The sequence below is a fragment of the Penicillium argentinense genome (genome assembly GCF_028826775.1).
Source record: "Penicillium argentinense strain IBT 30761 chromosome Unknown utg000006l_segment0_segment0, whole genome shotgun sequence".
NCBI lineage: Eukaryota > Fungi > Ascomycota > Eurotiomycetes > Eurotiales > Aspergillaceae > Penicillium > Penicillium argentinense.
In genome coordinates this window covers 693159-715950 of record NW_026622665.1, presented here as the reverse complement: position 1 = coordinate 715950, position 22792 = coordinate 693159, and the positions used below count along the sequence as shown (strand labels likewise).

Genomic DNA, 22792 nt, shown 5'->3' with positions numbered 1-22792 from the left:
ACTACACAACTGACCTCAGTCACCCCAAAATATCATACACCTCAAATCTTGTCCCCACCAAGAACACCCTCAATCCTAACCTCGAAAGTTACCAAATTTCATATTTCAGCAACCCAGTGAAAAACCCAAATACAAAAAACCAAATACCATAATCAAACATACACAGCCCCAATTGCCCCCAAATCCTTCATACGATACGCCTACTGCAATGCACGATCGGACGCGACCTTGCATAAGACCTAGCCTAGGTCCCAGGCATGTGGTCTTACCTGCGAGCCTAGGCTAGGCACGATGCAGCGGTGGCACAGGTGCATGCGGCTATTCCCCCGGGGATGTCTTCGCAATGTAACCATCCACCATCAGGACGCAAGGCCGATTATGAAGAAACACAGCCTATAGGAGAATATTGGTGCTTACAACTTACTTGGACTCGGCATTTAATGTACGACGTTGTGTACCTAGGTACGCACATGCGGGCGGAACGGCTATTTCTGTCGCAAAAGTTCTCTGGTCGGAAATTAATTTAGATTAATGTGCCACCTTTTTTAGTTGCATGCTAGCGGGGAATGGTTGAAGCGAATCGAATCGAATCTAACCTGTTTAGGTGCTAGTAGTGCTCTCGGATTCCGATTGCACTATTGCGACGTTTAGTGTCGCGTGTTGCTAACGGCTTTTTATTTCTGTATGTATCTTACTGGGTATTGTATAGATGGATGTGCGTACACCAATCTGTGTGTATTGGATAGATCATACCTTGTAGAGTGTGGCCTGTTGTTCACGGGGGGGTTGTTTTGGCCATATTGGTGGTGGCTTGGGGTTGTCTAGACCCTGAGGTGAGGGGTTGTTTCGGAAGGGATTTCGTACTTTTGTCGATAAAATCCAAATCGACTCAATTGAGGCTCAATGCTGTGAGAAGAATAATTGAATTGCTCTGATTGATGCATCATATAAGGAGATATCTAGTGGATTCTCTCGGGTTTTGCAAAGGAGAAAATCCGTATAGCTCTTATCACCATGCTGGAATCTATCTGATATTTTTTGCTGAGTGGGATGAATGAGACCTTTAAAGTACATAGCGCAGGAATTGGCTGTAGGCATTGTAGAATATTTAAGACTATGGCTCACATTGAAGATATATCTTAGAATGAAGATGCGTATAGACCACTACATAGATCCAGCCGAACGAAGTCCGAGGGCCAAGACCACGAAGAAGCGTCAGAATAAAGCAACTGAATGAAGCCCAAAGGAGATTGCGACGAGAATACTAGGTAGCTGTGAAAGTATAAGCTTGCGTCGATCGCTGAGTCTTAAGATCCCCTGGGTCGTAGAAAGACGCGACAGTGAATATAGTAAGGATCACGAATATAGTGCTGAGAGACATTGGTTGGTGTTGGCTATTCCACTCAAGCAAGGTCCTTTAGTTAGGCTGACCTACAATATACCATCTGCTGTAAAAAAAATATTTATTTATTGAAAAGTATCTTCTGGGTGAAAGTGTCCAAGTCCATGCAACGCCGAACAAAGATAGCAAGCACAAAAATCGAAGAAAAATATAAGTAATACAATGCTTACTCCTCCATCTGGTCAGGGTTTTCGTCCCCAAAAAGATCATCATCTTCCCCGGCAGGCTTCTCAGCCTCCTCATCCTCGTCATCGTCGTCGGCAATCCGACGAGATGCCTTGTTCCTCCGGCGAGGAGCACTCTGCTCCTCATCCACGTCCTCGTCCTCCTTCTCCGGGCTACTAACGCGCTCCTCATTGTCATCGTCATCAGAATCCTCGACGCGCTCCGAGCTCTTGAACTTAGAAGAGCTCTTGCCCACAGGCGCAGACTTCCCACCAGACCGCCGCTCCAACCGACGCCGCTTCTTCGGCGCAGCCTCAGTCTCACTCCCACCCTCAACCTCACTACCCTCCTCACGCGTCTCGCCAACTTCCTCATCACCAGCAATGAAATCATCCTCAGTACCCTTCTTCTTCCGCTTCGAAGATTTCTTCTTGCGCTTAACCCTCTCACCCTGCGAATCATCCGTGTACTCCGCCTCCTCACGCGCACGCTCAGCCTCCGCACGCTCAGCAGCAATACGCATCGTCTCCTCAACCATCTGGGCACGCTCTTCAGCGATCTTTCGCTTGCGCTCCATTTCCACTTCCTGCGCCTTGCGCAGCTCCTCTTCGCGCTTCTTGATGGCCGCTTCGCGAAGCTCGCGGGCTTGCTGGAGTTTCGCGGCGTTCTGCTCCTCGAACTCCTTTTGGGTTTGCATGGCGCGGTCGAGCTGTTTGCTGATTGTGCGGCCCATGTTGGCGCGTTGTTCGAGGGCTTGGCTGGGGTAGGGCGGGTTTTTCTCCTTTGAGAGTCGTTCGAAAGTCTCGATGGCTTCCTTAAGGCCCTCGATGGCTTCCTGGATGTCTTGGAGAGTCTTTTGGGTGGTGCCCAGACCATAGGCCAATGAGGCGATTTGGTTCTGGACGAAGGCCACGTTGAATTGGAGATGGAGTTGGTCGGGGGAGACGTCTCGTGCGCGCTGGGCATAGTCCAGCGCTGTCTTCATGGCGACCATGTTGGTCTCTTGCTTGCCCTTTAGACACCAGACTCGGCCCAGGCAGGCGAGGATCTGCACGTCGCGGGCACGATCCTTGGAGAGGGCGGTTTCGTAGTTCTCGATTGAGCGGGTGTATTGTCGGAGCTCGGCGAACACGTGGCCTAGGTTGAGGTAGACGCTAGGGTCCTTGACGGTCTCGCGGACCTTAGAGAAGATCTGGACGGCGGAACTGTGGTCCTTCCTGTCGTCCACGAGGGCGATGGCAATACCCTGTGCGGCGTATGCGTTCTTGGGATCCAGCCGCAGGGCCTTATCGAAGAATTCCACGGCACGCTGATACATCCTGCGGCGTTTCTCCTTTTCTGAGTCGGAGTCACGGCGCATGTCACGGGCCGCAAGGAGATGCACATTGCCCATTCCAGTCAGGGCGTAGCAGTCATGGTTTTCATAATACTGGAGGGTGTGCTTGAAGTGGCGCAGTTCAGAGTCCTCATTGACGTTAGACACCCGCTTCTTCGACTTGCTCAGGTACCAGCCGAACAAGGCCCGGACCTCCAGGTTGGAGTTGTCCATTTCGTAAAGCTTGGCCATCTTTTTGGGTCCTTCGTCCGTGGGACTTTGGCGCAGGGCGATGTACGTTAGACGGGCACTAGCTTCGGTGTAGTCACTGTGTCGCTCGAGAAGACCCTCGTAGACCTTCTTGGCCTCGTCCCACATGTCCGCCGATTCGTAAGTGCGGCCCAAGTTGTAGCTGATACTCGTGATGAGGGCATCTTTGTCGAAGCCTTCTTGGGTTTCTGCGACATTGACACAGGCATTGAGCGCGGATTGGAACATGCCACGTGCCAAGGCAATCTTCTCGTGCTGGTAAAGGAAACATCCCATGTTGTTCAGAAGTTGCGGGGGCAGACGCTCACGGAGAGCAGCCTTCAAGTCGTCCGCATTGTCGATATCCGGTCGGTCACTCTCAGAAATGGCTGAAATCTGCAGGTCCTCCAGTTGGGTCAGGCACTGCATGCACTTCTCCGGGGCCGAGGTCTCGTAAAGACGAGCGAGGTACACCAGGACCGATTCGTCGGGAGAGAGCCGTAGCTTCTCATCCTTCCACATCGACCGCACAGACTCGAGCAGTTGTATTGCTCGCTTTGTTTCATTCGACTTGTCTTCCTTGCTGCCGGCCTTTTGCGCGGCGAAGACGTCCTCCGCGTGTAGTGTTGCCAGGAGGGTCATGGCCTCGGCATTCTTAGATTGCTGAACAATCTTCTCAAGACGGAACTTGGCATCGTCAAAGTTCTTGTTGATGACAGACATCTGCACAGCGCCGAACTTGGCTGGCAAGTAACCCTTGTCACCGCCACCACGAGCCTGGTCGGAACGGTTGTAGAACTCCGCCGCACGCGCGTAATCACCTTCGTAGTGGGCCTTGCGACCAAGAAGGTACCAGCCATCACTAGCAATGGGCATCACGTCCGTCCGCTCAATAGCCTTGCGGGAAAGAGTTTCGGCGGTCGGGTATTGGTTGCGGAGAATGAAGAAGTTTGCGAACAAGCCGCAGGTCATGGGGTAATCCTTGTCCAGCTTAAATGCCTTTTGGGTGTAATGGGTCATGGCCATTTTGTACAGGTCGCCGAACTTGGGATCATCGGCCGAGCGTCGAGAGCTATCGTAGAGGTAATACACGGCAAGGAGGATGTTGGCGACTTTAGAATCGGGGTTCTGCAAGACATGTTAGCTGCTGCCAGAAAGCCGAGAGAACTGTAACTTACCAAGGCGAGGGATCGTTCCCATGCAGCCTTCGCTTGGTCCTTGAAGCCCAGCTGCCACAGACAGCATCCCAGACCAATACGAGGGTCAGGGTCGGTGAGGTTGGGCACCTTGATCAGGACCTTCTGGTAGCTATCAAGAGCCTCGGGGTATCGTCCCAGCATGTAGAGTGCACGAGCACGTCCCAGAAGAGCCATCACATTGCGGCCACCGAAGGCCTTGGAGGATTCGTCAAAGCATTTCAGAGCTTGTCGCAGGGATTCCACACGCTCGGATGTGTCGATAGCACCGGGACGGACAGCACGAGGTGGGTGCAATGATGCACGGAGAAGACAGAGGACACCGCGCGCCAGGAAAAGAGGAGGGTAGGCCGGGTTCAGGCGCGATGCTTCATTGAGGGTCGAGGTCGCCAGCTGCAGGTAGTGATCCTTGGTCTTTGCCTCAGAGTAGAGCTCTCCTTCCGGTGCAACACGGGGAGCCTGTCGGCTCTTCAACAGTAGCAACCAGCAAACCCAGCCCAGAAGACCGAGTTTCTCTTTGGTAGCACCGTGGGCGACCGAGGCCAGACCCTTGTTCAGGATGTCGATGGCATGGTCGATCTGCTTGCGTTTGGCATAGGCCAATGCAATGATCACCCAAAAGTTCTTAGCCGCCCGTTCATTCTCCAGCAGGGTGCAGAGCTCGGTCGGGTCTTCGGGGAGGTCGAGGAGGCTGACTTCGACTTCACTGTCGAAACTCGAAGCCGGAATATCGATGGCGTCGGGGATATCGGAGAAGCGCAAGTTCGCCAAAGAGCTTGTGGCGGGCAAAGAATCTTCGGTCAAGCCATTGGCATGGCCGTTTTCGAGGGGCGCCATGGTTGCGACTGCGACGGGGATGGCGTCGGGGTCGGGCGACGGTGGATGGTCGGGATGCGACTGGATGGAGGAATGGATGGTAGGACTTCAGCTCATGATCTAGCCAGGCTGTCCATCCGAGAGTGTCGAAAGGAAAGAGCTTGCGTCAATCGCTGAGTCTTGAGAACCCCTGGGTCGTAGAAAGACGCGCCAGTAAATCGGAGGAGCAAGTCGCGAGTGCTGGCCGGTTGAGATTGGAGGTGTGGCTGGTGCACCGCCACACGCCACACCCGTCCCTTGGTTACAGGTTCACATCTACAGTTCACTGCAAAGTCGCAATTATGTCAATTCATTTCTAATGATAGGAGTATCTCTAGTCTTGTCATCATGTCTCATCCAAACCAAGCACAAACACAAATCACACAAAAGACACGCTTAATGATCAACCGATCCAGCTGCCAATAGACCGGCACAGAAGGGCCACACCCGCCAACACCATGAAGATCTGACCAAGCTCAGCCCAGTGGTGCAGACGGACATTGCATTCTACAAAACCAGCTTCCAGAGCCACCTTTTGCTCCTCGGTCGGATTTTTAGACTCAATACTCCCGGCCAACTCAGAGGGGAATCTACCAGTCTCAAAGTAATGGTCCATGAGCTCATCCTTCTCGGCCCATCGAGCTCGAAGCCAGGCATCAAATTCTTGCTGGTCGTCCAGTGGGATGTCGGCCATGGCAAATCGTCGCCAGTGTACATTGACCGAGGTAGGGGGTCGGCCTTGGAGGTATGTAGAGCGGAGAGTGAAATATTTGTCGGGGTAGCTGCCCTTACTATAGAACGAGTCAGAAAAGTTTAAGGTCGGCTGGGGAATATGTAACTTACGGTGGACCCTCATAGGCAATGGTACTGTCGTACACCCAATCTACGGTCCCTCGCAGCTGTTGCAGACAGAAGAACAGGCCAGTCGACCGGGGCAGAATCTGATGCTTGAAGGAGGGATACCCTTGCTTGAGGCCGAACGCATCACTCTTCCGCTTGGTGTTGATCGAGAGGTTGGTACCTTCGGGGAACATGAGCAGCCACATGGGGTCATATTTGGGCTGACCCGAGTGTGAGCCCGAATGTTGTGTCTTGAGTTTCTCCAGACGATGCTGCAGCCGCGGCTTGTCCGAAATCCATTTTCGGGCCATGAAGATGAAGCCGTAGAACATCATGCCCTGACCCACCACAGGAATATACTTGAGCGACTCCTTCAAAATGATGAACACACGTCCGTGCATCACATTGGTGTAGGCGAACCACCACAGATAAATCCAGTCGGTGTAGACCTGGTGGTTGGCAATTAGAACCAGTCGTTCTGGGAATGTCGTGCGCAGCAGCCCATCATCCGATAGATGGAGCTGGCCGCGCACGCTGGCATCTCCGCTAACTCTAAAGAGAGTGGGAGCTGCCCACTGCGTGAGAGCCGTGATTGCCAGTCCGAAACATTGTTTTGTGAACGCCATGTACGAGTAGTAGTAGTCTTTGTGGATCAGGTAGAGCGGGGAGCCGATCAGTTGGGTCGCGAAGATGACGATGCAGCAGCAGTCGAACCAGGTCGACAGCAGTAGCGAGCGAACGATCTGCATGGATATGCCATATTTGAGGCGAGGTTCGGTGGGCGGTTTACTCGAGTGTTCCTGGAGCTCCGCGGTGGTGGGCTCTGCGGCGGTGGGCTTGCGCTGACGAACCTCGGCTGAATCCATTATGGAATGCCTCGGGCGGCTTTGTCGAGGACGTCAACCTGGAGAGTTGCTCTATAAGTCAGGTCGGAGGCGACTGGAGTCAACTGCTAGCCCGTCCTTGCTGCGAATGAAGAGGTGTTCGCCCGCCACTTGGGAGTTTGTGGCGGGAGATGGCGGATGGGGGATCGACAAGAGGGCTCGGCTGCCTGAGCTGCAGCTGCTTTCACAAGCGCCGGTGACGGGCAACGGGCAACAAAGGAAAGTCGGCGCAGGAATAATAATAGGTGATGTCAAGAGAAGAAGAGGAGGAGCGAGAGGGGGGCCAAACTGTAATCACACGCCCAAAGTATGCAGCACGAGTCGTGTGTCTGCGGAGTTGGCAGCTCGCAGAGGGAACAACGTCAGAGCTCAGGCGGTGGGGCGCATTTCAGCTTCAGCAATTGTTCGAGTCAACTCGGCTCGATCTCGCCGCCCGCGCTCCTTGTCCAGTACTTCGATTCCGGCCCGGATGTGACAAGTGCTTTTTGCTGCGACACATGACTGAGGTCATTTCGGCCCTCCCACCATGGCTATGCAGTGTGCTCGCGCCCGACTCCCCGGCCGGTTCCTGCGGCGCTGCTTCTCCTCCTCTGCACCCTGTCACGAGATCCGCGATATTGCGGGCCTGTCGCAGCGGCTGATTCCCAAATACCAAGGTGCGTACGCTGAGTGGTCGACGGAGAGCAGACGAGGCTGACTCCCGCCGAAGAATCCCAGGGCGAACTACTGTCTTTGCAATGGCCGGCGCCTCCGCGCAACATTCTGTTGGTGCGCAAAGACTGTGCGCCAGCCGTGACTGAATCCCTGATTGAATTTTCCAAGTACGAACCACTGTATCTCTGTTTGGGGTTTTGGCTGTTGGCTGTGCTCTGACTCACTCTTCTTAGCCATATCACCTCGACATATCCCTCCATCTCGGTGGTCCTTGAATCACGAACAGCCGCCGACGTCCATTCTTCACTTCCCTATCCCGTCTACTCCGCATCTTTAGACGATAAGCCAACCGCATTTCATGACAAGATAGACCTCACGGTCACGCTCGGTGGAGACGGTACTATTCTACATGCATCCTCGCTGTTTGCGACATGTTCCAATGTGCCCCCGGTTCTCTCGTTTAGCATGGGCACTCTGGGCTTTTTGAGCGAATGGAAATTCTCCGAGTTTAAACGAGCCTTTCGCGAGGTCTACATGTCCGGGGCTGGAGCCGGGGATCGCACCCCGGTTCTCGAAGAACCCCAACCCCAACCCCCGTCTACATCTACATCTACAGTTATGTCCGTGGCCGACGACGAAGCAGAACCACCATCGGGCCCGACTGGCTGGTCCTCAGTCCGGGGCAAGTCCATGGGCTGCACCAGGGGCGCCCCAATTCTGATGCGCAACCGTCTCAAGGTCGGACTATTCACCGGCGACGGGGAGGAGACCACACCGATCCGCGGCAAGTCGGACCAGGGCCAGGGGGTGTACGTGATGAACGAGCTGCTCATTCATCGCGGTAAAGAACCACACCTGGCGGTGGTGGACATTTTCGTTGGCGGACGGTTCCTGACAGAAGCCGTGGTGGACGGTATCATTATTTCGACGCCGACGGGTAGTACGGCGTACAGCCTCAGTAGCGGCGGCAGTATTGTGCACCCGCTCGTCCCTTCGATCCTGCTGACTCCGATCTGTGCGCGCAGTCTGAGCTTCCGGCCCTTGGTTCTCCCTTTGAGTACGCCGATCACGCTCCGGTTGAGTGAGAAGAACCGCGGGCGCGAGCTGGAGGTCAGTCTGGACGGGGTGAATCTTGGCCAAGGGATGGCAGTCGGCATGGAGGTCCGCGTGTGGAATGAGGAGATGCGGCATGGCAAGAATGAATGGCAGGGCGGCGTACCTAGTGTGATGCGGAGAAGTATGGGCGGCGAGGCACACGAGGGATGGGTTGGGGGGTTGAACGGGCTGCTCAAGTTCAACCATCCGTTTGGCGAGTAAACTGCGTTGAATATACCCAATGTGTTATTTGTACTTGTACAATTATCGATACTTCTCGAAATACACTCTCCATGTGAGGCTGTAAGTACCGCTCGGCGTATTTACTATGGGCGGTACCTTCCGCGCTACCAGCACTGTTTAGTATAGTACTATGTCTGGTATGCCCCATCGCCCACCCGTGATTGGCAGCCGAGTGTTTTCCCTAGATTGCCTCTGTTGGCTCGAGTTCCTGGCTCGACCCTGGAACGGCCTAGCTGGTCCCCTTAGTGTGCCTAGGTTCCTGAGACTTAGTCGTGATGGTCGATACACCTTGGCGATGCGCTGTTAAACATCACCGGTGATCATCCCGCCCAACCCCCTTTATCTTTTCCTCCTCTCATCCCACCCCCGCCATTCTTCCCCCCCCCCCTCCTCCATCACCTGTTTTTCTGTGTTGAGCCACCCTCGCAGTGCGAGGTCCGCTCTAAATCTCTACGTGAGTCTCAGCAATTCTATCCACCTCTGTCTGCATTGGCCCCGCCCGCGGTCCGCGTTGCGAAGCCCCGTGTTGTGCTGGTGCCCGTGCTTCCTCCCCTGAACGTGCGAAAAAAAAAGTCCAAAGGGACTGACCCCGTCCAAGTCTAGCCTCGAGGGGCCTCAGGAGGTTTCGGCGCACTTTCGCTTCTTCGCCTTCGCGACTCCCTGGCAACGATGGGTTCCTACGCAAAGTGAGTGATGCCCCCTCCCTTCAAACCCTCCGCTTCCCTGTGGATGCTACACCCCGCGATCGCGTTCTGCCCCTGGATGTGCCCTTGCTAATCTCCCCACCACAACAGCCCCATGTACACGCCGGATCAGTTTATGAATCCGGGGCCGGCTCCCCGGCCCCCGACCGATCGTCCCAAATTGACACTTCCCACCAACAACGTCAATGCGGCTGCTACCAGTTTCAACCAGATGAGTTTGAACTCGCCCAGCACGCCGGGCACCGGCAATCTCTCGCTATTCCCCAACACCAGTCAACCGTCTCTTGCCCGGAGCCAGACCGGCGGCCAGGGTGGAGTGGCTATCGTGAAAGAAGGATTCGTGCGGTGCAAGGAAGACAAGTTTCTCGCGACATGGAACCAGCGCTATCTCATCCTCCGCGAGTCTCGAATCGAGTTTATGAAGAATGAATCCGGCAAGATCGCTCTGACCTTCCCACTGACCACGGTGGTGTCAGTCTCCCGTTCGGAGGAATCGAAGATGGCCTTTGAGATTATTCGTCTGGCCAACCCCAAGGATGCGAACAGCAAGGCAACGCTGCTGAACCGAGACGTGGCCACCAAAACAATCACCTGTGAGGTGCGATCGGACGATGAGATCTACGAATGGATCGACAAAATCTACGAACGTTGCCCCGGCATGGGCGGCGTCAGCAACCCTACCAATTTCAGTCACCGCGTTCACGTCGGCTTCGACCCGCAAACCGGCGCCTTCGTAGGCTTGCCTCCCGAGTGGGAGAAGCTTCTGACGGCCTCCGCCATTACCAAGGAGGACTACAAGAAGAACCCCCAGGCCGTGATCGAGGTTCTCGAATTCTACTCCGATATCAAGATGCGCGAACAGAATCCGCAGTACTATGGCGGTATGAGTGGTCCGTCCGGCGGGCAGCCCAAGCCCCTTGGCAGCAACACTGTAGGAAATTCCATTGCGCCTCCTCGTCCTCCGCCTCCGGGCCCTATGCAACGTCTGGACAGCGGCCAATCCAAGTCTTCGGGTGATGGCTCCATACGCTCGGTGTCCTCGCCTGGACAGTCGCAGGGCGGCCAGACGGACCGTGCGATGGAACAACAGCAGCAATTGGAACGCATGAAGGAGATGGCCGATCAGGAGCGTCGTCGCGTGGAGGAGGAACAACGTCGCAAAGAAGACGAAGCTTACAACGCATCTCTACCCAAGTCTCGACCGCCTCTGGCCAAACAAGAGCTTGGTGGCTATGGCGGAGAGGCCTCTCCTATGAACAACCGCTATCAACCCTCTCGTCCCGCTCCGCAGGCTCCTGGATCTGCTGGTGCTCGGGCTCCGGGACAGGATCCTCGTCAGCTTACCGCACAGCGTCCGGCTCCGGCTCCTCCTTCCCAGAGCCCCTATGGCCAGAACCAGGGCCAGGGACACCCTCGCACCCCGGGTGGTTCCCGCAGTGAGGACCAGCAAGGTTCTCCGGGCCGTTACGCTCCCAATGATCCTCGTGCTCAGGCGGCCAACCGTCCTCAGAACAATGGCAACAAGGCCCAGCAGGCCCAGGGCCCTCCCCCTACTCGTCTCCCCGCTCCGGTTCAGGCCGTGAAGCCCCTCAACATTGCGAATAAGCAGACCGGTAACAAGCAGGCTGTCCCGGATGGCGTCCGCCAGGCGGAAGCTGCGCTCACCAAGAAGCCCGAGCCCCGTCAGAAGGAGGTGCGCATGTCGGCTATGAACGAGAACGAGGTGATGGATCGACTGCGGTCTGTCGTGTCTAAGGATAACCCGAACGACTCGTACAGCAAGCAGCGCAAGATTGGTCAGGGTGCATCCGGTTCCGTGTATGTTGCACGAGTTAAGGAGCAGGCCACATCGCCTGTAGCTCGCGAGCTGTACCGCCAGTATGGCCCGCGGTGCCAGGTGGCTATCAAGCAGATGGATCTGCGTAGCCAGCCCCGAAAGGAGCTTATTGTCAACGAAATTATTGTTATGAAAGACAGCCAACACGCCAACATTGTCAATTTCTTGGATTCGTTCTTGCAAGAGTCCAGCAATGAACTTTGGGTGGTGATGGAATTTATGGAGGGTGGTGCTTTGACGGATGTGATTGACAACAACCAAGTGATTGCGGAAAACCAGATTGCTACCATTTGCGCCGAGGTTTGTTTTTTTTTTTTTTTTTTTTTAACCCCCCATCATTTCCGGCGTTTATTTATGGCCACTGACTCATGATATACAGACGTGCAAGGGGCTGGCCCACCTGCACAGCCAGAACATTATCCACCGTGATATCAAGAGTGACAACGTGCTGCTCGACCGTGTCGGCCACGTGAAGATCAGTATGTCTCCCTGTCGACCAGACACATGACGCCATACAGTGCTAACCGACTCAACCCTACAGCTGATTTCGGCTTCTGCGCCAAGCTCACCGAGTCCAAGAGCAAGCGCGCTACCATGGTGGGAACCCCGTACTGGATGGCACCAGAGGTTGTGAAGCAGAAGGAATACGGGCCAAAGGTTGACTGCTGGTCTCTCGGTATTATGGCTATTGAGATGATCGAGTCCGAACCCCCGTACCTGAACGAAGAACCCCTGAAAGCACTATACCTGATCGCCACCAACGGCACCCCCCGCCTGAAGAAACCCGAGAAACTGAGCAAGGAGCTGAAGGCATTCCTAAGCGTGTGTCTCTGCGTGGACGTCCGCAGCCGCGCCACCGCCGACGAACTCCTCGCCCACGAATTCCTACAAACCGGCTGCAGCTTGGCGAGCCTAGCAGAACTTCTTCGCTGGAAGAAGACCAGCAACGGGCAGTAATGCCATAATTCCAGTAATCTGTCTCGAACGAGATGAAAAATCTGGCCATCAGCTATCTGGTGTTATTTACGCCGACGGTTAGACATTCCTTTTTTTTACTGCACATTCACGAACGACCTGCATGGACAACCATACATACCCCCGCGAATCCGTCGTCCCGGATTTAACCCGCCAACGATCCTATCACCATTGCCTATCTTGTTGAATTCAAATGCTTTACATAAACCTTGGGCGTGGGTAATCCGGCGTTTTGTCTTTTTTCTGTCGTGACAACCTTTTTCACGAGCTTGCTGGTCTTGTTAATTCGAGCTACTTCTTGTCCTTTTCTTGTCTGCGTTCGCCCCCCTCCGACCCCCACCGACCTATGGAGGGTTACGATGAAGTATGGATGAGGAACAAGATCATCATGATTGTGATACTGAGCTAGCGTTCCTTACTTTGTTCTGGGAATGAGCCCAAAGACCGTTACTGCTTTCAGTACGCTGGCGCTTGCGTGCGCTGTTTGTTTTTGTTTTCGAAATGACGTTGACGAATTGTTGTACCATGCCTAAAAGCGATAGTGAATCGAGGTTTTGAGCTCTGCTAGTATTGTTATGATTGCTTTGTTTTGTATTGAAGGGTGGTGGGGGTTGTAGTGTACTTGGGATGTGGGGTAAGTACACTTAGTCGTGTTTGCGAGGGTTCTATTTCTATTTCTATGCGAGCTCGGGGGCTTTGTATTTTTTGTGGGTAGTGGATGGGTGCAGTGTACTTGAAAGGTAAGTACACCAAAGTCGTGCTTCTGCGAGGATTACGTTCTTTTACTTCCAGATGCGAAAGTCTATGGGTTTGTTTTTTTGCCGATTTATATTTTTATTATTTTATTTTATTTTTTGTCTTAAGTATGTTCGGGTACGAGACGTATTGTTAGTGCTATGAGCGGCTGCTGGAATCAATCAATTTTCGATGATATCTACTCATACTTCGTTTGGCTGGTATGTAATTGCTGGGTTGGGTTGGGCTATAGTGTTGTACAGTCGTTGGTTTAAACCGTTCAATTCGTCTACCCTGCAAATCTACAATCTACATAGTGGTGATGATTTATGGTTCATGGTTTCGTAGATAATACTAGATTGTAGTATGTTGGGCCGTGGTAAAATAGAGTTTAACGCGCAAATCAATTTAGATTGAACAGAAAGTTCTTGCTCTGCTTATGCTGATTGAGCGAATGGATTGTAGCGTTGTCATGTTACGTGGTATGTAGGCCATGGCCCTGTATGAATTTACCCTCATATCCTCTTCCCACAATCAATTTGAACATACTAGAATCAGTCATATATCATGTAAATATTGCAAGACACCACATCAGAATTTGTGGAAATAGGTGCTACTTGCCAGGACATATACTAAAGGCCTGTTTCTTCACACCCCTGATACCTAGGTACTAGATTACTCTTGAAAGCGGAAATTTAAACCCTTGTTGTTTCTTCGCGGCCTTTACCCATTGAATCCTTGCTCTTGGCTTGCGCACAAGGTGGCTGTTGGTTTGGCGTGGTACCCTTACACCTTATCTGTGCAAGGATGCTTGTCCTGTCGGTAGTAGTACACTGTGTTTGTTCGGTTTAACATATCAATAGGTTGAGACCACTCGGGTGGGTCCGGGATTTTCCATCAATGGCATTAACATAACTAGCGTCCAAACAGACCCGACTAGCTACTAGAAGTGGCCGGCTCTTTAACTAGTACTTGGCAATGTTAGCAGCCAACGACATAGACCAGTCTCGTTATTAGAATGCACACAAAAACGGTATGCAGAAGCGAACATCTTAGTGATTTGATGTGGCGCAACATCTCACATCTAAACTGTCGACTACTTGTTCATTGTGCAATCAAGATCCCTGTCTAATCTTTACGGAACGATATCTTAAGTACTTCCGTCTTCAGGTCTCGACTTCCTTTCTCCGGATGTTCTGTCCACATTTTCTCTCCGAGCTGTGCGATCACAGGGAGTGGGAATGATGCCGATGAGAGCGTTACATTGCGCCAGAAACAACAGCTAGATGTGAATATCCAGCCAGCGTTCGATTTGATTTGCCAAAGTCTTCCAGACTCTAATTATCAACAGAGATATCTCAAGTTCTTCTCATCAGTCGTATTTTCCGCTTGCCTGCTTGCCACATGGGAATCGGCCGGTGGCAGTTTGCTCTCGGGGCTGTACAACGGCGGTCCTGGGGCGATAGCTTATGGGATTATCTTAAGCACTGTGGGTAGTCTGAGTCTGGCCATCGAATGCTCTTTAACTGAGCTGGCTTCTCTGTACGTGTTTGACACAAAATAATTGCAATGTGCGTGCTGACGAGTCAGACACCCCACTGTAGGTGCTCAATATCACTGGAGCTATTTCCTCGCGCCTCGGGGTCGCCGATTTATCAGTTTCTTCCAGGCGGAGCGCATGCCTTTCCCTTTGCTTATAGCTGTATATTGAACATCTGATATCAGGTATGGTCACTGTCTTCTCCTGGTCCGCCCTCGTCTGCATCGCGTTCTACTTCATCGGCATCCAAATCCAGGGCATGCGCGTGCTGGTGCACCCTGACTATGAAGTTGTACGGTTGCCCGGGACGCTGCTCATGTAGGAAGGTGTATTCATCCCGATAATTATCAATATCTTTGCGCTTCGCGTTCTGGGAGCTATCGAGCTTGTGGCGGGGATCATGCATGTCGTTTCCCTCTCCTCGTCACCATCGCAGTCTTCGTTATACTCGCCCCTCGAAACCCCGACTCATTCGTCTGGAATACCTCTGTCGGCAGCTTGAATGGATGGAAGGATTCCGGGGTTGGTCTGTTCTGATAGTCTTCTTGGTGTCATTAAGCCCCTGGCTGGTACTTCCACACTATCAACTATCAGATCAATCTAATCCCAACTTGTGAACAGGCGTCGACGGCGTAATCCATATGGCCGAAGAAGTACAAAACGCCCAAGTCGTCATCCCCCGCTCCATAATCTACGGCACTCTCATCAACGGCACTCTCGCATTCTCCTACCTAATCGCCGTCCTCTACTGCATGGGCGACTGCACCGAAGCGGTCACCAGCCCAACAGGCTACCCCATCATCACAATCGCCTACCAAGCAACCGGCTCCAAAACAGCGACTTTCGTCCTCATGGCAATGGGAATGCTACCAGGCTGGATTGCCCTCTTCAACGGCCTCGCTTCCGTAACCCGTCGCACCTGGGCCTTCGCTCGAGACAACGGCCTCCCCTTCAGCGACTTCGTCGCACTCGTCGACCCAACCTACAAGATCCTCCTCCGAGCTCTACTCCTCGTGTTATCATTCATATTCATGCTGTTGTTCATCCAGATTGGGCCCACGGCTGCGTTCAATGCGATTCTTTCGCTCAGCACGCTCGGTCTGTACATTTCTTATCTTATTCCTCTCGTCCTCCTTGTCGTCAAGCGTGTAACGGCGCCCCAGGATATCCCGCGGGGAAGCTTTAGTCTAGGGAAACTTGGGCTCCCTGTGAATCTTCTGGCTATTCTTTTCACTACTTATTTTGTTGTTCTCCTTCCGTTCCCCGCGAAGGTGCCGGTTACTGCGGAGAATATGAATTATGCTGGGCCTGTGCTTGGGTTTGTCATGCTTTTTGGTTGTGGGGATTGGATTGCTCGAGGACGGTATAAGTGGGAAGGCCCGACGATGAGGGCTGACATAAGTGCTAGGAATGGGTGATGTTTGGAAGGTTGGATTGAACTGGAAGAGGGAGTGAATGTAACTGATACAAATTTATGCGGATGCCCAAGGCAGGAAACGCGTAAATAACTAGTTAAATAACTAGTTAGTTAGCAAACCACTGAATTACATAATTTTAATTTATACCTTAGGTACATAGTAGGCGATAATGCACAGACACGTAGACTCATGGAAATCCCGCCGTGGTGGCTGTGGCTGTTGCTCTCACACTTGTGGATAGGCCTGAAGTTGCTATCAGACGTGGTCTGGTGCTGTTGAGGGAATACCTGGAAGACAAAAACATGTGAATAGAGTTGTTCGGTAGAAAGCTCTGGCAGAACTCTTTAGATGCCACTACCACGCTGAGTACTCTTTTAGACGGAATGATGAGAATTCATACTTTAGGTGTTCAGAGCACGGCCCACAGCGTCAATCCGTCCACGTAGTTATACTAAGCCTGCTTACTTGTGACAGTACCCAATGTTTCATGTTGTGACTTAAGGCTGTAGTCTACCGAACACGAGAAGAAGTAAGTATACAATCAGTTCAATATACCAGAATCAATCATCGATCATGTAAATCATACAAGAAAGCAATCCAAATAGCCAATATTCCAGACAAGTTAAATCAAACCACACCTTGGAGAAGGTCAGAGCTAAGGCAACTCCTCCCGAACAACCCTTCCAACACCCCCACAAATCTCCCCAAAAAGAACACCCTTGAGCACATTCTCGCCATGCTCAACAGTCCACCGCCCCGCATCTGTAAGTTTTTGTCTCCACGCAACGCGATCAGACTCGCTCATCTCCTTCCACGCAACCAGCTTCTCCTTCTCAGCAACCTTCTCTGCGTGCGTCGACATCGCCGTCTCGATTAGCACGCTTGTCTCAGCGTCGTTGTGTTCGCTGCAGCGGACGATGATGGAGATATCATGTGGTTGCACTGTTTCGAGGTCTGCGGGTGCGGCGCCGGATTGGTGAACTTTGTCGAGGATTTCTTTTAGGCTGCGTAGTTCTGTGTCCAGATTCATTTGCGTCTCGGACACAGAGGATTCAGGCGCAGGTTCAACGGCGAAATAATGATCCAGGAACGAGCGGTGTTCCGGTGCTGGGAGAATGTACTCGTTGGCAATGGCATCGCGCCAGCTAACTGGCAGCCAATTCTTCGCGCCTAGGACTTCCGGTGTCCCGCCTCGGATCTCCGCGTAGGCGTACAGGGCCGTCATGATGGTCACCAGGGAGATGAGGCACATCGTGGTGAAGTACATTAGTTCCCAGAATTCCGCGGGGCCGGGCAGGACCAGGACGTAGCGGGGGGTTCGGGAGGAGGGCGGGAAGGGGGAGAGAGGGAGGGTGTGGACGACGACGGTATTGCCCATGCTGATTGAGGCGAGTTTGACGCGTTGCGGACGGACGTCTGGTGTGACGGGGTGAGAGGGAGGGGTGAAGGTTGAGAAGACCAGCTTGGTCATTGAGAAGGGGTGGACGTCGCGGAGGGTGGTGTAGGGACGTAATCGGGAGTAACCTTTTCGGGGCCCGCTTTCGATTGTCCAGATGTTGATCGAGTTATCGTTGCCGCTGGCTGCGACGATGGTTTGTTGTTGGCCGGCTGGGTTCTTGCCTAGTTGGCAGACGTCTAGACCGAGGCCTATCTTTACAGTTCGTGGGAGTTTGCGGCGGCGTAGTACGGTGGACATTTGTTCCTTGTCCGCCGGCACGCTGATCAGGACGAGTTCACTGCCGCTGCGATCTGGGGCATTCTGAAGGAGGAGGATTGTGTTTCTTCCCACAAAGCGGAGAGATCGAATCTTGGGTCGTGCAGCTCTGGCGCCGCTGCTGGGAAGCGGGATTGTATAGATGCTGCGGACATCGGGACTGCCATTTGAGCGGGTGGAAGAGGAGATCTCGCCAATCATCACGTCCACACCGTTCGTATATGCCACGCGGTACTTCCTTGCAGCATCTTTGGTATTGGAGTCGGATTCCAGATCGGCAAAGTCTACGTCCTCAGCTTCTTCATTCGACGCAAGACGAATACGGCCAATAACATCCGAGTCACTGGGCGAACCAGTAGCACGGAAGAAGACAACTTCACCGGAAGACGCCATGCCTGTAGCAATGGCACCTACACGAGTATCCTTGCTCTTTTTATCCGAGTCCTCGACATGCCTCTTCCACGGCGACAACCGCATAATGCGCTGATATGTATCATCCGATCCTGGGCCCTTAGTTCGGAAAATTGAAGCGCGCGAGAGAGCTTCTGATTTTCCAGGAATAATCTTCACCTCAGTCTGTTTGTCGGCCTGTTTCTTGTCGTCGCTGCGCGCCGCACTCACAGCCTCCTGGACCTTCCGCGGCGCCTCGAATCGAAACGCACGCATGTGCTGGTTATTACCCTTCTTCTGCTCCGCGATCGAGCTATTGATTCCAGCAAGCGCAACGAGCGAATGATCATCATCGTCGATCTGCGGCGCGGCGGCCAGCGACGTCACCGAGTCCTCGTCGCGCGATAGGTTCAATTCGACCACTTCGGAAATCTCGTCTCGACGCGACGTGTCGAGCAATGACTATATTAAACTTGTCAGCATCATCTTCACGTACATCTTCAAGGTAAGCCAAGACAGAAGCTAGAAAGCGCCACTTACGATCTTATTCCCGACTCCGCTGCGGCCTTCGCCGCCCCCGCCGCCGACGAACAGACGGGTGTTGTCGCGCGGATCGAAGTCGGCTGCGAAGAGCGGACACGAGAGCGTGATTTTCGCGGCGTGGATTGTGGGCGCCATGTTGGGGATTGCGTCCTGAGAAAGAGGACAGGTTGGCGGAGGTCAGGTTGAGGTTGCCCCGGATTCTTGGCGCGGTTGGCCGGATTGGGGATGCCGTAGGCTACAACAACACTTTGGGGCATTTTATTTACTAAGAAAATGATGTGATGGGGCAAATCCGAGTCTAGAAAAAGGAAATGGATATTTTTAAATGCGATCATCTACTCTATTCGACCTCCTGGCCGGTAAATTCGGGCAGCCGCTTAGCAATATCCGCCCAGGTCTCGTCGCCATCAGTCAGCGACTTGATAGCCTGCAGGATCTCGTCCTCGCTGGCACGGACCTGCTTGGTGGTGTCACGGTCACGCAAGGTGACGGTGTTGTCCTTGACGGACTGGAAGTCGACGGTGATACCGAAGGGAGTACCCAGCTCGTCGTTACGAGCGTAGCGCTTGCCGATACTGGCAGAAGAATCATCCACACGGGTGGATACGCCCAGACGACGCAGCTTGGAGGTAAGACGCTGGGTCAGGGGCTTGAAGGAGGGGTTGGTGGAGAGGGGAACCAGTAGCACCTTGGTAGGAGCGATGGCGGGAGGGAAGGAGAGGACCTATTTAGAGTCAGTATACAGTAGAGTAAAAGAATGGTGGGAAATACGTACTCCGCGGGCTTCGTCGCCGGCACGAGACCAGTAGACGTGCTCGATCATGCTGTACATGATACGGCCGATACCGAAGGACGGCTCAATAACATTGGGAGTGTACTCGCGAACGTTCTCAACTCGGGTACGCTTCTCAATCTTTATGAGGTCCTTGTCCAGCTCGACCTTGCCGGATCCAACTCCCTCAACATCGATCTCGATTTTGCCCTGGGACTCCAGGTCGAGAGATAGCTTCTCGCGCAGGTCTTGGGACAGAGCCTCAACGGCTGCCTCGACGGTCTTGCTGTCCTTCTTGAAGCGGGGACCGAACTTCTTCTTCTCGAGGTCGATCTGCCACTCCTCAATACGCAGAGGCTCCGGGCGAGTCTCGCGAACCACGAGTGGGGCACCGGTCTTGTTCTTGTGCACGGTCAAATCGTAGGCACTGCGGTCAGCACAGCCGACACACTCAATCCAGCCGTAGCTGGTCTCCAGCTCGGCGTCCCAGCAGTCAGCGGCGTAGTGGGCCATCTCGTTGGCCATATGCTGACGGAAACGCAGCTTGGTGTAGTCGACACCGATCTTCAGCAGGAAGAGCTGGATACGGGCCAGGAAATAACCCAGGGTCTCGTTGTCAACCAGACCGGTCTCAACGGCCTGACCGATGGTCATCTTGGTGGTCTTGGTGCTACCGGACAGCTGAACGTTACGGTCCAGCAGGGACATCTCGGTGTCCTTGACCTCGACGAAGCGGGGGTGCTTCTTACCACCCTCGGGGTCGACGAAGTGTTCGATTTCCGCCATGAGGAACTCACGCACACGCAGCAGACCGGCGCGGGGAGAGATCTCGTTACGGAAGGACTTGCCAATTGAGGCAGAAGCAAAAGGCATGGACTGCTGGTTGTACTCGAGCAGCTTCTGGAAGTTCAGGAACTGACCCTGGGCAGTCTCGGGCCGCAGGTAACCAGGCATGTTGCTGCTAGGGCCGATGGAGGTTTGGAACATGAGGTTGAAGGCAACAGGAGGCTGAACCTCGCCGTCGGTAGTGGGGTTGCGAATATCATACTTCTTGATGATGCGCTCGAGATCGGGGCCGTCGAAGTTGTCAATCTGAGCCAGAGTCTCCTCGTACTCTTTGACAACAGCGTCGTCCAGCTTGACAGCCTTGGCCTCGCCCTTGGACTTCTTCTTCTTCTTGGCCTCCTTCTCTGCATCGACCTCGACCTTCTGGCCGCGCGCCTCCTTGTCACCCTTCAGACGGTTCTCCAACACCTCCTCGACCAGATGGTCAGCACGGAAGATCTCGCCGGTCTTGGGATCCTTGCACATCCAGTCGGCAAACTTGTCGACGTGACCACTGGTCTTCAAAATCTCGTGCGGGGTGAGCATGGTGCAATCGACCTCGAGCATATCCTCCTCCAGCACAAAGTGCTTGCGCCACAAGTCGGTCATGTTGGCGACGAGAGCAGTTCCGGGAGGGCCATAGTCATAGAGACCAGACACACCACCATAAATTTCGAAGGAGGGAGTGTAGAACATGCGACGGCGAAGCATTGAGTCGAGGGTCAGGCGGTCGACCGCCTGGCCGGTCTTGGTCGTGACGGTGGCCATCTTGGGGTTCCGGGTGGCTTTCTTCTGGAGCGCGGTCGAGCAGGTGAAAGTCCTGGACTGGAAGAGTCGCGGTGGAGGGGTTAAGAGAAAAGAGCGGGGGAAAATGCGCGGCAGCAATTGAGTCATCCACGAAACCAGCCCGGCGTAACACCAGGCAACACAACCAGAAGAATTAGTGCGAGGGAAACAATTGGAACGAAGTGGACACGCGGGCCCTTATACTCGTTTTTTTGAAACTTGAAATTTCCCCTTGAAGCACGGCCGATCCTCGAATTGAAGTTCAATCGCGCGCCAGCCCGGCGAAACATTTCTCCGAGATAATTTATTTCTCGGCGATCATCTTGCGTCTTGTGAAGTTGCTAACTGCCAGTTTTTTGCATCACATTTCTTGCAAAAAATGGGTCTGAAAGGTCATGGGAGGCCTCCGCCAGGTGCGGGGGACCAGAAGCCCGCCAACAAGATGCGACGCAAGTTCCAGCACATCAAGCGCAAGCGAGCGAAGGATTCGGAGCGCCGAGCGGAGCGCTATGCTTTCAAGAAAGAAGAAGCCAAGAACCCCAAGTTGAAGGAGGAACGTCTTCGTCGCAATATTCCTTTGACTCTGGACCGGAAACGAGTGTGGGACGAGGCCGACAACGACGCCGAAGAGACTGGGTTGGGATTGAGCGTGGACGTTGAGCGAATCAAGCGAGCCAAGAAGGAAGAAGAGGACGAACTGAACCGACCACTGGAGGAGGGCGAGGATGACAGCGACGAGGCCGAGTCCGATAACGAGTCGATCGACAGTATGATTGCGTCGAGCGACGGTGAAGGCTCGGATGAGGACGACGAAGACGAGAACCGCGGACGAAAGAAAAACGCTCTGCCTACAGCCACCGAACGAGCCACCAGTCCTTCCCAGTCCACCCGCAGTACCAACCTGAGCCTGGCACCTGAAGCGCTGGCCGAGAAATTCCCATCGCTCTTTTCTTCGGAGACAAAGACGCCGAAAATTCTTATCACTACCGGGTTGAACTCGACTCTGCACGACCAGGCCGAGACCCTGACGGACCTTTTCCCCAACAGTGTGTACATTCGACGCAAGGCACACCGTCATTCGCACAATTTTTCTATCAGGGAGATTTCCAAGTTCGCCTCGAACCGCAACTTCACGGCTCTTGTCGTATTGAATGAGGACCAGAAGAAGCCGTGCGGTTTGACCATGGTGCACCTGCCTGTTGGACCGACGTTCCACTTTACAATCAGCAACTGGATTGACGCGAAGCGTCTGCCTGGCCACGGCCGTGCAACGGACCACTGGCCCGAGCTGATCTTGAATAACTTCCGCACGCCGCTGGGTATGCTGACGGCGCATCTCTTCCGGAAGTTATTCCCGCCGCAACCCGATTTTGAGGGCCGGCAGGTTGTCACGCTGCATAACCAGCGTGATTACATCTTCGTCCGTCGTCATCGATATGTTTTCCGCGAGAAGCGGGAGACGGAGAAGGCGGTGCAGGGTGCGGATGGCAAGGAGATGCAGGGAGCGGAGGGAATCCGGACCGGTCTGCAGGAATTGGGACCGCGGTTTACGCTCAAGCTGCGCCGTGTGGATAAGGGGATTCAGCGGGCGAGTGGACAGGAGTGGGAATGGAAGGGAGGAATGGAGAAGAAAAGGACCTTGTTCCAGCTTTAGT

The 22792-nt window shown here is 53.7% G+C and overlaps 8 protein-coding genes across 8 annotated transcripts; 4 read left to right on the top strand and 4 right to left on the bottom strand.

Moving 5' to 3' along the window:
• Nucleotides 1–1568: 1568 nt before the first annotated feature.
• N7532_007403 (putative RNA polymerase II transcription elongation factor (Ctr9)) lies at nucleotides 1569–5164 on the bottom strand (the record flags this gene model as incomplete). The annotated part of the gene is made up of 2 exons (XM_056619896.1): nucleotides 1569–4259; nucleotides 4310–5164. The coding sequence occupies 2 exons, from the start codon at nucleotides 5162–5164 to the stop codon at nucleotides 1569–1571; spliced, it is 3546 nt and encodes a 1181-aa protein (XP_056473262.1).
• A 421-nt stretch (nucleotides 5165–5585) lies between these two features.
• Nucleotides 5586–6888, bottom strand: N7532_007402 (lysophospholipid acyltransferase family protein; the record flags this gene model as incomplete). The annotated part of the gene is made up of 2 exons (XM_056619895.1): nucleotides 5586–5973; nucleotides 6026–6888. 2 exons carry the CDS (start codon nucleotides 6886–6888, stop codon nucleotides 5586–5588), a joined length of 1251 nt encoding a protein of 416 aa, XP_056473261.1.
• A 544-nt stretch (nucleotides 6889–7432) lies between these two features.
• On the top strand, nucleotides 7433–8877 carry N7532_007401 (NADH kinase POS5; the record flags this gene model as incomplete). Its single annotated transcript, XM_056619894.1, has 3 exons — nucleotides 7433–7562; nucleotides 7616–7727; nucleotides 7794–8877. The coding sequence occupies 3 exons, from the start codon at nucleotides 7433–7435 to the stop codon at nucleotides 8875–8877; spliced, it is 1326 nt and encodes a 441-aa protein (XP_056473260.1).
• A 690-nt stretch (nucleotides 8878–9567) lies between these two features.
• Nucleotides 9568–12396, top strand: N7532_007400 (serine/threonine protein kinase CLA4; the record flags this gene model as incomplete). Its single annotated transcript, XM_056619893.1, has 4 exons — nucleotides 9568–9584; nucleotides 9693–11739; nucleotides 11819–11918; nucleotides 11981–12396. The coding sequence occupies 4 exons, from the start codon at nucleotides 9568–9570 to the stop codon at nucleotides 12394–12396; spliced, it is 2580 nt and encodes an 859-aa protein (XP_056473259.1).
• A 2474-nt stretch (nucleotides 12397–14870) lies between these two features.
• N7532_007399 (uncharacterized protein) lies at nucleotides 14871–15095 on the bottom strand (the record flags this gene model as incomplete). The annotated part of the gene is made up of 1 exon (XM_056619892.1): nucleotides 14871–15095. One exon carries the CDS (start codon nucleotides 15093–15095, stop codon nucleotides 14871–14873), a length of 225 nt encoding a protein of 74 aa, XP_056473258.1.
• Nucleotides 15096–15330: 235 nt separating this feature from the next.
• N7532_007398 (amino acid permease) lies at nucleotides 15331–16107 on the top strand (the record flags this gene model as incomplete). The annotated part of the gene is made up of 1 exon (XM_056619891.1): nucleotides 15331–16107. The coding sequence occupies one exon, from the start codon at nucleotides 15331–15333 to the stop codon at nucleotides 16105–16107; it is 777 nt and encodes a 258-aa protein (XP_056473257.1).
• Nucleotides 16108–16762: 655 nt separating this feature from the next.
• Nucleotides 16763–21245, bottom strand: N7532_007397 (glycine--tRNA ligase; the record flags this gene model as incomplete). Its single annotated transcript, XM_056619890.1, has 4 exons — nucleotides 16763–18673; nucleotides 18752–18904; nucleotides 19104–19478; nucleotides 19530–21245. The coding sequence occupies 4 exons, from the start codon at nucleotides 21243–21245 to the stop codon at nucleotides 16763–16765; spliced, it is 4155 nt and encodes a 1384-aa protein (XP_056473256.1).
• Nucleotides 21246–21516: 271 nt separating this feature from the next.
• Nucleotides 21517–22791, top strand: N7532_007396 (rRNA-binding ribosome biosynthesis protein RPF1; the record flags this gene model as incomplete). The annotated part of the gene is made up of 1 exon (XM_056619889.1): nucleotides 21517–22791. One exon carries the CDS (start codon nucleotides 21517–21519, stop codon nucleotides 22789–22791), a length of 1275 nt encoding a protein of 424 aa, XP_056473255.1.
• Between the last annotated feature and the right edge of the window lies 1 nt (nucleotide 22792).